The following is a 16,218-nucleotide window of genomic DNA, read 5'->3' as shown; positions in this document are numbered from 1 at the left end:
GCGGCTCTATGGTCGCTGCGCCCTGGGCAGCAGAGGCGTTGGAACCGGGAGCAGGAAGCAGGGGGCCGCTCCCGACGGGACCCTGAAGGATCAGGTGTGGGTATGCGGGGGCCGCGCAGCAGCTGCGGCCCCGGGCCCGGCCCGGCCCGTGCTGCCGTCTCTCTCTGCCGCCCACGTGCAGCGCAAACGTGTTGGTGCCGCTCCCGCCGGGGCCGCACCTGGGTGCCGGGCGGGGGGGGCGATTCCTGGCGCCTGGGCGGGCGACGGAGTGTCTTTCCCGGCGAAGACAGCAGGGTGGGTTTGATTTAGCCACTGGTCGGGAAGCCTCGATTGAATCATTGTTTTCTACAAAAAGAGCGCGCTCGATGACCTCCATTCATTTAACTTCTTAAAACTTTGCACTTTTAGAGAGAGGTAAGCGCTTGACTCTGTAGAGAGTTGCAAAGATGCGGGGGCTGATGGGCTAATCAGGTCTGTTATCTCCCCTCTCCATATAGTGCTGTTAACAATGATGTTATCTCTGGAGACGCAAAGCTACCGTTTGAGAACTGAAACTAAGCATCACCACAGAGATGTTCAGTGGGATCTTCAGTCTAGACATTTAATGGGAGCTTCATGTTTCTCAGCTTGTGGGTCGTAACCCAAAAGTGTGTCGCAAGGATATATGAAAGGGTCAACAACAGACTTTAAAAATGGACTCTCCTTTAAAGGAGAAAAATATAGGAAGCCATAGGAAAGCCTTTGCAGCCTGCAAGGGGCTGCTTGGGTCCCTACACATGCCCTACCCTGCCCCACACATCCAGCTCCGTCCCACACAATGGGGGCCTGGGGGCAGCGGGTTGGGACTGGCTATCAATGTTTACAAATGGGTCCTGGTGCAAAAAGGGTTGAGAGCCACTGATCTAGACCCAGCACTGGGTCCCATTGGGTAAAGCAATTTTCTTTAATCTATATTAATCTATAGAGGAGTCTCTGGCAACTGCATAAGATTGGGCCCCTAATATAGTCTGTTGTGACCTATTTATACATTTTTTCTAAAAAGCTTACATGACTATATTGTCTCAAATAGTATATAATTAGACATTATAATCCCTATTCCATGATGACATCTTTGAGCTTTAACGCATCTTAAATTAAAACTATTTTTATATAGGTTTATTTTTTTAAAGAGCATCTTAATTTTTTTTTTAAGTAAAAAAAATTAAATTAAATCTGATTTTTAATTTTTTTTTTTTTTAAATCAATGATTTTTATCTACCCTGAGATGCAGCCCAGCCCTGGTCTCAGGGCCACAGAGGCAGCAGCAGCCTGGGGCAGAAGACTGTACCGTGGAGCTGCTGGGCATGAGGGTGATGCTGGAGGGGGTTTCTGCACTTGTCCTTGGTCACTGCCAGCCTCAGGGTCTGATCATTTGGGATTATGAATGGACTTGAACGCCACTGCTGGACGGGGAAGCAGTAAGGGGCAGAAAGCTCTGGTTGCCCCCACATCCAGGCTCCATAGCCACATACACTCCTTTCCTCCAAGAATGTGGCCAGTCCCTTTGGGAACCTGGCTTCTGCAACGTCTTCGGAGCATAAGGCTGGCTCAGACCCCAGGTCCCTCCTGCCTTTGCTCCTGTGCCCCACGGCAACAGGCAGCAGAGGCTGACAGGACTTTTAACACGTAGGGGATTTTCTGGGCCAGGCCCGCCAAGTAAATGATAAGCCCCCTTTAGTACTGGCAGCTTCTACTGATGTGTTACTGAATGCTAGGGACAACTAATAATGAAAATAGGGACAGGAGTGGAGGTCAAAGTACTTCATAACAAGAGTGCTGAGAGGGAAAACTGAGCAGAGAACACCAGAGGCTGACAGAGAGAGAGAACAGGATCTGACTGGTAGGTATGTATTATATCAGTCACTGTTAACTGATATAACTAGACGGGTTTAAACAGGTAGTCTTTAAAGTGATATTTACATCCCTAATATATATACATATATATATATATATATATATATATATATATATATATATAATATCACTACTGCACAGGAGAATAAAATGAGCTCATCAAAGAAGAGGAAGGTGGATGCTGAATGCCAAATATTCAACAAAGAATGGACTTCTAAATATTTTTTTATTGATGTGGGTGGAAAACCTGCATGCTTAATTTGCAAAGAAAGCATGGCGGTGTTCAAAGAATACAATTTGAATCGGCATTTTGAAAGCAAGCATGCATCCAAATATAAGAACTTGTCTGCCAAAGAAAAAGCAAAGAAAACTGAGGAGATGGTTGCTGGAATGCAGAAAGAGCAAACAAGGTACAGGATGGAATCGGCACAAGATGGAATTATGAGAACAAGCTACGAGATTGCACACACAATCGTCAAGAACAGCAAACCATTCTCTGAAGGAGAATTTATAAAAGAATGTCTGGTTGTCTCTGCCACAATTTTATGCCCAGAAAAGAACAAGCTGTTTGAGAACATTTGCTTGTCAAGGCAAACTATTGAGAGACATGTCGAGGATATCTCTAAGAACCTGGACCTGCAGTTGAAGAGGAAGGTCAACAATTTCTCATATTTTGCATTGGCACTCCAGGAAAGTTGTGTCAAGGACCCAGCCCATTTCTTGATGTTTATTCGTGGTATCAGCAAAAATTTTGAGCTCACAGAAGAACTGGCATCAGTACAGTCCATGGAAGGCACAACAACTGGAAAAGATTTATTGGAGGCAGTAAATCAATGCATGTCAAAATTAGAAGTGGATTGGAAAAAATTGGTGTGTGTGACTATCAACACAAATCCAAACTTGACAGACAAACACACTGGATTGCTGAAAAGTATTCAAGACCAAGTCAAAGAAACAAATCCAGAACAGAACATTATTTTTTTGCATTGCAGTATTCATCAAGAGGCCCTCTATAGAAGTGTTCTAAAACTGAGCACTGTCATGGACACGGTTACAAAACTGGTCAACTACATTCGAGTAAAAGGATTAAACCACAGACAGTTTGTACCTCTGCTTGAGGAATCTGAATCTGAGCACACAGATGTCCTGTATCATACCAATGTAAGATGGCTTAGCTTGGGTAAAGTTTTGAAAAGTGTATGGAAACTGAGAACTGAGATTGGTTTGTTTTTGAACTTAGAAGAAAAAGATTCAGCTTTCCCACAGCTGAATGATGCAGATTGGCTCTCTGAGTTTGCATTTGCTGTTGATATTGTGGGCCTCATGAATGATCTGAATTCAAGACTACACAGGAAGGGGCTTTTTGCTCATGAGTTGCATTTTAGTGTGAAGTCATTTATGATGAAGTTACTCCTTTTCTCCCATCAGATAGGAAACAAGGAGTTCAGCAATTTTCCTACATTGCAGCAGGTAACTGTTTGTGATCAAAACCTGGAAAAGTACATGTCGTCACTACTCAACTTGCATGCTGAATTGTCTCGCCAATTTGAGGATTTTCAAATGATAGAAAATGACCTGTCTCTGGTCTCCTCACCTTTTACCTTTGATGTTGACAATGCTCCATCTGAGCTCCAACTTGAGCTCATTGACCTGCAGTGTGATGCATTGCTTGTACAGCAGTTCAAATTAGTGCCGCTTCCTAGGTTTTATGCATCTCTCAATGAACAGAACTTTCAAAAGATCAAGGCTAATGCCCAGAAGATGCTTGTGGTGTTTGGATCAATGTACATATGTGAGCAGACATTTTCTGTGATGAAAGTCAGTAAATCAAATCTCAGGTTTTCAGTGAGCGATGACCAATTTGCAGGAGTGGTCCGCATAGCAACAACAGAGATGATGCCTGACTTTGATTCTTTGGTTAATTCACATTCAAGACTTCATTCTTAGGGGTCTACTGAACTCAAGGATGTGGCTGGCTGATTTTGTGGTCAGATTGCAAGGCTGGCCACTATTTTCACATGCTGGGCATGGCACAAACTCCCCACACATCTGGCCAAAGAGCCCGAGCAGAATGGGCTGGGGCCTGCAAGCCTGCCAAAATCAGAGCCCACCATTTTTTACAGAGCCTGCCTGAAATCACAGTTTCCACAAAAATCACAATTTCAGTAGGTCCCTCTTCATCCTTCCCATTGAGTGAGTTTGTTTTTCTTTAACCTATTTTTTCAATATACAAGAGTAAGACTTGTTTTGAGCCTTCATGTAATCACTTATATATACACTAAAAAAAACATAAATCAGGACACAAAATATTTTTTGAAATAAAATTAAAATATTTTACAGTAGTTGTTTGATTTTTAGTATAAGATTTACTCTTTATCTATAATTTGTTACAATGATGTCTTCTGAAAGATTTTTATGTGCACGGCCCTCAACAGCTCACCAAAACTCGTTAAGTGGCCCTTTAGCCCAAATAGGTGTCCACCCCTGCTGTATGCCAGCCCTGCTGTCCTCAGCCTGGAAGAAGCAGAAGTCCAGGTCCCTTCTGCCCCTGCCCCTCCAGGATGCTGGCTCTGGGGTGGAGCACCCTGGGCCCATGTGTCTCCTGGAGACATCACTCTCCCTCGCCCAGGTCTGAAAGGGACCATTTTCAATGGGGGGGGGGGGGGGGCAGGAGATTGGGAAAGTGCCCCAGCACTTAAGTATGTTTAATTCCTCAAGGGTGAAAGGGAGGCACTATGTGAGGGGAAGGGGTTTATTTATAATGTCTTTAGAGGAGGGGAAAATAATACCCCAGACTGGCTCCCCTGGGGGTGGAACTCCCCCCCCAACAATGGTTCCTTCCAAAGGGGCAGTTGTGGTAGTTGCCCCCCAGCCCTGGGGGTTGGGCTGCGCAGCCCTGGTCTGGGGACTCGACCCCTCTGCCCATGGCAGGGGTGGGCAGAGCTGGGGTGGTTTGTCCTGTCACCATCAGGGCAGACCCCAGGGGGGGAAGGGAAAGGCTCCCTCCCCTTAGGCCCCAGGGAGCTGCCCTCCTGCCTCTGGGGTGTTGGGCTCCATGGAGGCCATGAGGAGAAATGGTTCCTGCATGAACTACTCTGGGGGGCCCAGTGCCATGGACACAGACATGGTATCACAGACCTGAGACCTCCCTCCAGGTCAAACCCATGTTCTCCTCACTGTGTCCTTGGCTGGGCTGAAGTGCAGGGGCTGTGGAGCTGCACACCAGGGAGGGCCTTTCCATCGACACGGTCGTTTGGTTCTCATGGACGTCACCGGCCATGCCCGCTCCGTTCAGCTCAGCTTCCCGTGCTCCCAGGTTGGGGCTGGGCTCCAAGTCACCCCCCACCATCTCCTTGCTCACCAGCCCTGGGGCTATGGGGGAGTCTGAACCAGTGAGACAGAAACAAAAGGCAGCAGCTCCTGGCTTTATCCTTCCTCATGGAGATGCAACAGTCCAAGAGGAACTGGGCTCTGTCATGGCTGTGGCCTCTTAAGGTTTGACCTCCTCAGCCACGTCCTGGCCGGACTTCCCCCCTGTCCTCAGGGCTGCGCCGGAGTTGCTGTTGGACACTGCCCCTTCCTTCCCCTTAAACCACATCACACAAAAAGACCCAGGAACAGTTTCTGGGGGACGTGAGCAGGGCCCCTATCCAGTGGATCAGGATCTGGCCTTAGCGCCTCTCACCCGCCCTGACCAGTCGGTCCCTGCAGGAGCGAGGCCCTCCCTGTGGGGCAGCCGGGCCCCTCCTCGGCCTTTGCCTCCTGCCCCATCGCAGTGACGAGTGTGAGGTCCCGGGGGGCTGGAGGACAGGAGGCTGTTCCCTCAGCCAGGCGGCGGCCCTGCCCAAAGGTCTCCACACCCGCTTGGGGCTGGGTTTCCCTGTGCTGAAGGGGCTTGTCCTGGCGACAGATGCGCGAGCAGGGCCCCCGTTGTGCTGGCACGGGTCAGACCCGCGTGTCTGCAGCTCGCGAGGGGCCGGAGGGCAGGGGCTCTGGGCCGCGCCTCGCTGCCGGGAACAGGAACCTGGGATGCGTCACGGAGGTGCCCCCCGGCCCGGGGACCATGGGGGACATGGCACGTGCACGTGCACGCGCACACGGATGCAGAACACAGCCGCACAGGCCGACAGCCACACGCACGCTCACCCGTGCACGCGGGCAAGCACACGAAGGCCAGGCCCCGTCCGCAGGCGCACAGGCACGTTCCCCCACCACCCGCACACGCGGGGGCACACGTGATCGAGCCCACGGGCACGCACACGTGCACGCGGGAATGCTGAAGAACACCTGCACGCGTGCCCGGGCACACGCCGCTGCGGTAGCCCGGGAAGGAACGGGTTAGCGCGGCCCCGGGCGGGGCTGGTAGGAGGAGCGGAGCGACCATCGAGCCGCCGTCCCCCGGGGCTACCAGAGCGGCGGAGGCTGGCCCCCACCCCGCAAGAGGCGGGCCGCCGCCCGAGTGGGCCGCGGTGCGTGGTGACGTCAGGCCCCGGCGCCTGGTCCCGCTGCGCGCGCGCGGGTGCCGCCTGCAGGAGCTGGGGGTCCGGAGCGCCGAGCCCGGCGCCGAGGAGCTGCGGCATCTCTGCGAAGACGCCCGGCGGGTCCCTCCGGCCCGGGGCCGTGGAGGGACAGAGCTGCACCGGCACCGCCGGGCGGTAGAGCGGGGAGCGCCACGCTGGTGCACCTGAGGACCCTGGAGGGAGATCCATTGGGAGCTCCGTTTGGGACAAGTCGCAGGGCAGTGACATGGGTCCCAGCCCCCGAGCTGGGGCTGTCTGCTGCTCCGGGCTGCGGCTGTGACTGGTGCCCGAGGGAATCCAGATGCTTTGTGATTCCAGGATCTGGCGAGCAGCCCCTGCGCGTGGCACTGCGATGCTTCGCTCTCTTACGTTTCCTGTTTCCAGGTCGATGAGTTCAGCCTGCGCCAGTCAAGCCCAGACCACTGCAGATTCACGTCCCCCCTTTCTGCCCCTGCCCTTCACTTCCCCTCCTCCCGGGAATACAGCAGGGATGGCTGCGGCAGCCCCGGCTCTGGTAAGATTACATACGTTCCGGGGGCACCGAAGTCCTTCTTGTTTCTAGGCCTGGGTGTGATGTCCTGCATGTGAAACTATTCATAGCAACTATTTATGTCAACAGATGCTCACACTGAGGCCAGCAAAGTGTTGTCCACCACAACTGCAGGAGGAGACTCCTGACCTTGCCCTGCAAGGCCCTGGTATTCCCTGGGTAGGTGTCTAGGGGAAAATAGTTAATTCCTAGGATCATTGCTGCTTTAGCTAGAGCATCAGTTCCCTCTAGTATAAACAAACCCTGTGCTGTGTCAACACCTGGGGCTTTTCTGGGGAACCTGTACCAACTGAGCGGCGGGATGTTTCACATCCATGTCCAGTGTAACCTGGCTGGCAAATCCTTAGAGTGCAGAGGAAGGCACAGGATTGTGGGGGCTGGATGAGGCTGGAGCAGAAGGGACTGAGTGCGTACTGCTTGTGCCTGCAGCTCCAGGAGGCCTTTGAGGACGTGGCGCTGTACTTCACCCAGAAGGAGTGGGAGCTGCTGGAAGACAGAGACAAAATGCTTTACCAGGACCAGATGCTGAGGAATTACCAAGCCCTTGTTTCTCTGGGTAAGTTCTGTTTCTTGCTTTTCCCTGGAGCTGGGGGAGTTCAGAAATATCCCCTTCCTCTCCTAGTTTTTATTATACTCTTCTCATGAAGTTTGAGCTGCTGGCTTAAATCTGGTTTCTCCCCACTGCTGTCATTGATCAAGTTGTTACACCCAGGATCATAAAATCATAGAAAGTTAGGGTTGGAAGGGTCTGCAGGTCATCTAGTCCAACCCCTGCTCAAAGCAGGACCAGCCACAACTAGATCACCCCAGCCAAAGTTTTGAAAACCTCCAAGGATGCAGCTTCAGTCACCTCTCTGGGTAGCCTGTTCCAGTGGTTTACTACCCTCCTACTGAGAAAATTCTTCCTAATGTCTAACCCCACTTCAGGTAGTTGAAGGCTGCTATTAAGTCCCCCCTCAGTCTTTTCTTCTTTAGGCTAAATAAACCCAGTTCCCTCAGTCTTTCCTCATAAGTCGTGTGTCCCAGCCCCCAAACCATTTTTGTTGCCCTCCTCTGGACTCTCCAATTTGTCCACATCCTATTTGTAGGGGGGTGGGGGGCAAGACACAGTACTCCAGATGTGGCTTCACCAGTGCTTAATAGAAGGGAATAATCACTTCCCTTGACCTATTGGTAACACACCCAACAGTGCAGCCCGGTATGCCATTTGTCTTCTTGGCAACAAGGGCACACTGCTGGCTCATATTCAGCTTATTGTTCACTGTAACCCCCAGTTCCTTTTCTGCAGAGCTGCCCAGCCAGTCAGCCCCCAGCCTGTACTGGTGCATGGGATTGTTACATCCTAGTGCAGGACTTTGCACTTGTCCTTGTTGAAACTCATGAGATTTCTTTTGGCTCAATCTTCCAATTTGTCTAAGTCACTCTGAATCCTAACTCTACACTATAGCATATCTACAACTTCCCCCAGCTTGGTGTCATCTGCAGATTTGCTGAGGATGCATTCTGTGCCATCTACCAGGTCTACTAACGAAGACACTGAACAAAACCAGCCCCAGGACCAACCCCTGGGGCACTCCGCTTGACACCAGCTGCCAGCTAGACAGTGAGCCATTTATTACTACTCTCTGAGCCCAATGCTTCAGCCAGTTTTCTATCCACCTTACAGTCCATTCATCCAGCCCATACTTCCTTAGCTTGCCTGTGAGAATGTTGTGGAAGACAGTATCAAAAGCTTTGCTAAAATCAAGTTATACTACATCCACCAGTCTCTCTGCATCTACAGAGCCAGTCACCTCATCATGGAAGGCAATTGGGTTATTTCAAGTTGTTCAGGCATGACTTGCCCCTGGTGAATCCATACTGACTGTTGCTAATCACCTTTTTCTCCTTCAAGTGCTTAGAAATGGATTCCTTGAGGATCTGCTTCATGATTTTTCCAGGAACTGAGGTGAAGCTGACTGGCTTGTAGTTCCCTAGATCCTTCTTCTTGTTTCTTAAATATGGGCACTTTTCCAATCATCTAGGACCTCTCTAGATTGCCATGACTTTTTCTGAGATGATAGCCAATGGGTCTGCGATCACATCAGCCAACTCCCTCAGCACCCTTGGGTGTATCCCATCCATGGACTTGTACACATCCAGCTTTTCTAAGTTGTCTGTAACGTGTTCTTTCAGGACTGTGGGCTGCTCACCTCTTCCCCAAATTGTGCTGCCAGATGCAGTAGTCTGGGAGCTGCCCTTGCCTGTGAAGGTGGAGATAAAAAAGGCATTGAGCACTTTAGACTTCTCTGCACCCTCTGCTACAAGGTTGCCTCCCCTGTTCAGTAAGGGTCCCACACTTTCCCTGATTCTCCTCTTGCTACCAACATACTCGTAGAAACCCTTCTTGTTATCCTTCACATCCCTTGCTAGCTGCAACTTCAGTTGTGCTTTGGCCTTTCTGACTTCATCCCTGCACGTCCAAGTAATGCTCTTATATTCTTCCCTACTTATTTGTCCAAGTTTCCACTTTTTATAAGTTTCCTTTTTGTGATTTAGTTTACTGAAGAGTTCCCTACTAAGCCAAGTTGGTCTTCTGCCATACATACTAGTCTTCCTGCACATCAGGATGGTTTGTTCCTGCACTCTCAGTAAGGCATCTTTAAAGTACAGGAGAAAACAATGGAAGTTCCTCTGAACTTGGAGTCTGGTTTCCTGGGATATTATCAATCGGGCTACATGACCAAGAGCAGGTGCATGCAGCAGAGAACACACGTTTTCTCTGCTCTGAGGAGAGCCAGGGGCGAGGGGGACACAAGGTCATACGCTGCGTTTAGTGAAGTATAACAATAGACTTGCTAAACTAGAATCATAGAATCACAGAAGTAGGGTCGGAAGGGACCTTGTAGATCTTCAAGTCCATTCCCCCTGCCTGGGCAGGAGGAAAACTGGGCCCAATTGACCCCAGTCAGGTAGGCATCAAGCCGCTTCTTAAAGACCCCCAGGGTAGGAGCCAGCACCACTTCCCTTGGAAGTTGGTTCCAGATCCTAGCCGCCCTAACTGTGAAGTAGTTCTTACGGATGTCTAATCTAAACCTACTCTCCAACAACTTGTGGCCATTATTCCTTGTTATCCCAGGGGGTGCTAGGGGAAACAAGGTCTTCCCCAAACCCTTCTGGTCCCCCCTAGTGAGTTTATAGATAGTCACAAGGTCCCCCCTCAGCCTTCTCTTGTGAAGGCTGAACAGGTTCAGGTCCCATAGCCTCTCATTGTAGGGTCTGCTCTGCTGTCCCCAGATCATGCGGGTGGCCCTCCTCTGGACCCTCTCAATGTTGTCCACATCCTTCTTGAAGTGGGGTGCCCAGAACTGGACACAGTACTCCAGCTGTGGCCTGACCAGTGTCGCATAGAGGGGGAGGATCACTTCCTTGGCCCTACTTGAGATGCACCTGTGGATGCACGATAGGGTCCGGTTAGCCCTGCCGACCATGACCTCGCATTGTCGGCCCATGTTCATCTTGGAGTCAATGATGACTCCTGTTTTTGTTAGCCCACCCTCGAGGGGAACTAAATCATTACTAATACATTGTTCTCATGCAGTACAGAATACCTTATGTTCTTATATATCTATGTTAAACTTGCATGCACGCACGCGCACACGCACGCGCACACACACACACACACACACTATAGCAGCAAAAGTTGTTCTGCAAGATGCTACTATGTTCAGTTGCTCAACTTGATTTGGTCGCCAGCCAAATCAGGTGTGAAGATGAATGGAGCCGGGCGTTTGTTGGACATGCATATTGAGACTCTATTCTTGCAGAGCTATCACCCAAGGACTCTATCTCGCCCATACTTATTCCAGCAATTCTTTGCCACCTCTTACGTTAGCTGCTCCTTTATGTCAGCTGTTGTCTTGGTTTGATCAGATGTCGTGGGCGGATTTCTTCACCTTGGCCTTATCTGTATGCATCTTCGGCCGTTGACTTCAGGTCTGCTGCCTGTTGCAGGTGTGCTTTCTTCTTTTCACTATTTCACATGTGCCACATTCATACCACAAACAGAAACATGTTAAACGTCAAATATAGTGGAATTTTATAACCTTTAGGAGGCCTATGTGCTGCTTTACAACTTTTTTGATCTAAACCTTTAAGTATGAACTATAAAATAGATTAACTTGTAAACTGAGAAGCATGACCTTTAAAATATTAAAAATAGTTCTAACTTATGCTAAGAAAATAACCTACACTAAGTATATGGAGTCGACTTATGCTAAGTGTAAAAATTAAATGATAATTGAACAGTGTAAGCAGCGACTATAAAGCTTTATTTTAATTTTGAATGATTTAAGTATAATTTAAGGCCCAACAAAGATCACTGGGCCTCTGCCCACCTTCTGTTGTGCTACCAGGAGTTTTATACCTTTTAGATACCTCTGAGTAGGTTGATGCTTTATATCTCATACATCCATTCTTCTGTTTTTCTGGGTAACAAAAGCCATCATCTATTGAAGGCTTCTGCCTGGAGTGCCTTCTTGATACTAAATGTCCACCTTCCCTGTTCCTTCAAGGTCCCCTCAGAACGTTTGAGTCCTTTGGACCCATTCCTCAAATCCCAAATGGGAACTGAGTGAAGAGTAACCAAGCATAATTACCCTTCATGCACTTCCCCAAAACAGGATATCAAGGTCCCGCACCTGACTTGATCTGCCGCATCCACCGAGGGGAGGTGGAGCTCTGGGTCTATGAGGATGAGGGTCATGGAGAAAGGACGTGGTCTGAAGGCCTGTCCCCAGGTGAGTCATAGCTATCATCCCCCTACCCCTGCCTGAGCACTCATAACCAGTGATGGGGAGAGCTAGAACCCTGCAAACCTGCTCTGAGCTGCCATCCGAAGGCACTGACCTTGGACAGCTTTCCCTGATCTGTGTTGTCAAGGCATGTACGTGTTCCCAGTCCTTGCAATTCAATGATGTTGGCACAGACAATGATTCCCTTCTTAGGGCTGCTGGGTGATGAAATCCAAATAAACCCCTTCTCTGGAATTTGAGGCCTGGGCACCTTGATGAGGATCTCTATAGGATGGCCAACAGCTACACTCCAGTTCAAGGTGCCCCTACCTCTACAGAGTCCTCTGATAAGGCATGATGAGGTGTATGGCCCCTGGCAGACATTCACTTAATGGCACAACAGATTCTGTTCCCTGATCCCAACAATTGTGCCTCCTGTCCTGCTACACTTGCATGGCAGGGTATGAGATTTTGGGATTGGGGATCAGATCCCAGTCATGCCATTACTACTTTCCAGAGGAAGGGGAGCCCAAGATCACAATCTTGGGCTCCCCTGCCCTGGCAAGTAGAAATCTGTGTTGTTATACCCAAGATATCTCTGGGGGCTTTTATTTTATTCAAAGAAGGCAAGAGAAGCCAAAGCAAGTTCTCCAAACTATACTCCTGCCTACTGGGATTTGATCAGTCAGGCAATGTTAACAAGAGAAGCTGCATCCAGTAGAGAATACAAAGACATTCTCAGTGCTAGGTGGCAAGGTCTCAGGGCCCTCAGAATCCGTCCACAGGGTTTAAGGAAAGTTTCAGACTCCTGCCCCTCTGTCTTGGTGTGGGGGAGTTAGATACAGTTCATGTTTTGATTTCTGTATTCCCACCTGTTTCTCTAAGATAAGGATCTTTTGGCCAATTGAGTAGGGAGCAGGGAAACTGAGTTATGGCCTATAACCATTTTTATTTCCTAGGGTCACCTTATTAGCATGGGGTGTGATCCCTGGCCTTTGCATCTTAACTCCCTTGAAACTGTCCCTCACTATCTGCTTCTCTCACATTCTAATGATTATGATTCAGACTGAGCTGCTTTTGTGATCAGAGGATTTGGGAGGTGGAATGTAGTGACACTCCCAGCACAGCCAAAGGGGTGAGGGGTAATCAGGACTCCCCACCTATGTCCAGTCAACAGGTGTGGTCTCGGGGTTGAGGCTGACAGTCGACTGATTGTTGGTCGCAGCTTTGAATCTGTATTGGAACCCATCCCACAGCCCTGACATACTGCTGGGACCCTGCCACACATTCAGTTAATGGGGTCATGGAAGCCATCCACAAAATTATTACACACGTGTTGTGGCTTAGCTCATTTAATCATGCCTCTGCTTGCCTGAATCTGTGGCTGGGTTGCTGTTTTAGATTCAATTAACTGGCTAGAGACCCCGAGTCCACATGGAAGTTAACCTCCAAAGTCTTTGTTCCGTTGCAGGTTCTTCTAACACAGAGGACACCTGGTACTTGTTAGAAGAAGAAAATTCCATGGATTTATTCCTCAGATCAGGCACTTCTCTACACGCAGGTAGGAAGCAGAGCTTTGATTCTTCCAGAATGGAAAGCTAGAAATCTTATATCAGGCCTGGCTTCTAATCTTCCCCTTTCAGAAATGTTTCCTTGTGGGACAAGGGCTGACATCATTTGGGTTTTATTTCTAAGACTAGCAGCCCTTAGAGCTTGCTTATACCACAGCAGCAATGTTGTATCCCAGAGATAACTATGCTCAGCATTCCCCACACACCCCTGCCTGCTGATGCAGGAGACCTGGAAGTTTGCCAGCAAGGCTACTTCAGACCTGTTGTCAGGTACTAGTCTTAGGACTGCCAAAGGCTCATAACTGATGAGCAAGTACTGGGGAGGAGCCCCAGGCAGGCTCACAGGTTCACTTATTGAGTCTAAAGCGTGGCAGGACTCTTCTCCAGTCCCCCCAGTGCTGTTGTATAGACGAGCCCTTAGAGAGCCTCATTCTTCCTCTGGTCTCACCCTCAGCCCTAGTTGGCATAGAACCAGTCCGATCATTTGCTAGTGCACGTATGCCACCTGTGTCTCCTTTTAAGAAATCCAAAGCAGTGTAGTTCTCCTTGCTTAGACTGGGTTTTGGTTTGGGACAGAACCACTGGGAAACTGAAACTGAAATGTACTAGGGTACTAGTGAATTCATGCATTGACCTGCTCCTCCATCCCTTGCAATGTGGCCACTTAGCATTTGACCTCTTGAGTATTCAAGTGCCTAGACCTGGCCCTACTCTGCGGTCTGTTTGGGACAGGGGAATAGCTGTGCACAGGAGCTTATCTCTGGTTGTCTTCTCTATCCAGCAGGTGCCAGGATACTGAACCCAGCTGAGGAGGAGCCTGAACCAGTTAGAAACCAGCTCCCTATGCAATGCGCACAGAAAACCATTGAGCCCCAAAAGAGCCCTGTGCAGAGACCCCCAAGGAGCCATGAGGACAACATCCATAGCAGGGAGGTGTTATATATCTGTGGGGAATGCGGAAAGAGCTTTAGTGATGAACAGGAGCTTGAGTTGCATGGACGGACTCACAGTAAAGTGCTGGCCCACTCCTGTGGCCAGTGTGGAAAGAGCTTCAGGTACAGATACCGCCTTGTGGAGCACCAAAGAACACACTCTGGGGAGCGCCCCCATCTCTGCCTGGAGTGTGGGAAGACCTATGCCCGTCTGGACCACCTTCGCGTCCACCAGCGTGTGCACACCGGGGAGAAACCATACCGCTGCACCCAGTGTGAAAAGAGCTTCAACCACCTATTCCACCTCCAAGTCCACCAGCGTGTGCACACAGGGGAGAAGCCATACCACTGCAGGGACTGTGGGAAGAGCTTTAATGACCCATCCTACCTCCGTGTGCACCAGCGCCTGCACACTGGGGAACAGCCATACCACTGTGCCGTGTGTGGAAAGAACTTCTCCCAGAGCTCTTCACTTGCCAAGCACCAGCTTGTCCACAGCACAGAGAGGATGCACCACTGTGGGGACTGTGGGAAGAGCTTCAATAACCCATACTACTTCCGTGTCCACCAGCGTGTGCACACAGGGGAGAAGCCACACCCTTGCCCCCAGTGCCAGAAGAGCTTCAACAACCTATCTTACCTGCGTGTCCATCTTCGCCTGCACACCGGGGAGAAGCCGTATGGCTGCAGTGAGTGCGGACGGAATTTCAGGCACAGAACGTCCCTCATCAACCACCAACGTGTGCACACGGGGGAGAAGCCATACTGCTGCAATGAATGTGGAATGAGCTTCCGGATTAGCTCATCTCTCACCAACCACCTGCGTGTGCACACTGGAGAGAAGCCATATGGCTGTGCCGAGTGTGGAATGAGCTTCCGGCATAGCTCCTCCCTCACTGATCACCAGCGTCTGCACACAGGGGAGAAGCCCTACCACTGTGTGCAGTGTGGGCTCAGCTTCCGGCATAGCTCCTCTCTCACCAACCACCAGGGAACCCATGGACCAGCCCCTCATGACTCGCATGGGTCCGTTTCTGCCACCACCTCCTCTTCCCTGCAGCCTGTGCCCTGTAGGAAAATGTCCAGTGCCTGTCCTGAAATGACCTTGTCTCTTCATTCCTCTGGCACTGAGTTTGCATGGTCATGAGGATGCAAGGTGGTCTGCCAGGAGTCTAAATAGGTCACAGTTAGATTTACAAGTCACATCTGGGCCAGAGAATACAAATAAGCTTAGGACTGTGCTAGGTGGGTCCTAGTTTCTCCTGGGTCAATTGTCTGTGTTGCACCTAAGGATGCCCCGTTGCATGGCTTGGCTCCACGGCAGACACAGAAACCATTTATTTTACTTTGTGTTCAACTTCTTTGGAACTTAATATTGTGCAGGAGGGAGGAGGAGTTGGGGGTCTGTCGTGGGGTGGGGGGGGTTATAGCTGCAGCTGCTCTGCTGGAGATGGGGTGCAGGCTTGGGGGGAGAAGGGAGCAGTGGCGGTAGTAGTTAGGAGGGGAGCATGAGGGTGAGGTTCAGAAATGTCTCTTGTCTCTGGATGAAAGTGGTGGTTAGGATCTGTAGCAGCATTTGCTTGCATTAAGCAGGGGGTTGGAGCTCTTGCATTCTGGAATATTGTGTGAGGAATCCTGTGTGTTGGCTGCTTATTGTAAGCTACTCTGAGCCTTTTGGCTATGGCAATATGTGAATCTAATAAATAAATTGCTGTTGTCAGCCTTCCTTGGGAGGGGTTTCTCTCTGTGCCACTGCCAGGAAAGCAGCTTCCCATGGGGAGACTCAGGCCCCCAGCATTACAGTTTCTCCTGTTGCCTGTAGCCATGCCCAGCAGTGTAGATGTGGCCTGGACCAGTGGAGAGATTGGCTGCACTGCCTCACAGATGACCTGGGCTGAAGTAGAGCAGCACTGTCCTCTGCTGGCAGAGTTATATTGATGACAGGGACTTTGCTAGAGCTGCTGGTGCAGTGGGAGAGGA

The 16,218-nt window shown here is 50.1% G+C and overlaps 2 protein-coding genes across 7 annotated transcripts; both read left to right on the top strand.

Annotated features, from left to right (window-relative positions):
* The first annotated feature begins 4 nt into the window (after nt 1–4).
* Nucleotides 5–4,235, top strand: LOC106739708 (general transcription factor II-I repeat domain-containing protein 2-like). 6 transcript variants are annotated; one of them, XM_059732499.1, is made up of 2 exons: nt 5–96; nt 2,035–4,235. In XM_059732499.1, exon 2 carries the CDS (start codon nt 2,044–2,046, stop codon nt 3,838–3,840), a length of 1,797 nt encoding a protein of 598 aa, XP_059588482.1. In that variant the 5' UTR covers nt 5–96; nt 2,035–2,043; the 3' UTR covers nt 3,841–4,235. The 6 variants fall into 6 exon arrangements, with proteins under 6 accessions (XP_059588482.1, XP_059588481.1, XP_019337941.1 ...); XM_059732498.1 differs by having other exon boundaries at nt 15–94; nt 498–4,235; XM_019482396.2 differs by lacking the exon at nt 5–96 and adding an exon at nt 136–414.
* A 1,969-nt stretch (nt 4,236–6,204) lies between these two features.
* On the top strand, nt 6,205–15,964 carry LOC102569363 (zinc finger protein 436). Its single transcript, XM_019482393.2, has 7 exons — nt 6,205–6,362; nt 6,798–6,927; nt 7,033–7,122; nt 7,393–7,519; nt 11,625–11,741; nt 13,207–13,296; nt 14,088–15,964. Exons 2-7 carry the CDS (start codon nt 6,802–6,804, stop codon nt 15,383–15,385), a joined length of 1,848 nt encoding a protein of 615 aa, XP_019337938.2. The 5' UTR covers nt 6,205–6,362; nt 6,798–6,801; the 3' UTR covers nt 15,386–15,964.
* The last annotated feature ends 254 nt before the right edge of the window (nt 15,965–16,218 follow it).

The sequence above is a fragment of the Alligator mississippiensis genome, chromosome 8 (genome assembly GCF_030867095.1).
Source record: "Alligator mississippiensis isolate rAllMis1 chromosome 8, rAllMis1, whole genome shotgun sequence".
Classification (NCBI taxonomy): domain Eukaryota; kingdom Metazoa; phylum Chordata; order Crocodylia; family Alligatoridae; genus Alligator; species Alligator mississippiensis.
Note: the sequence above shows the minus strand (reverse complement) of the source record. Positions and strands in the feature narration are given on the sequence as shown.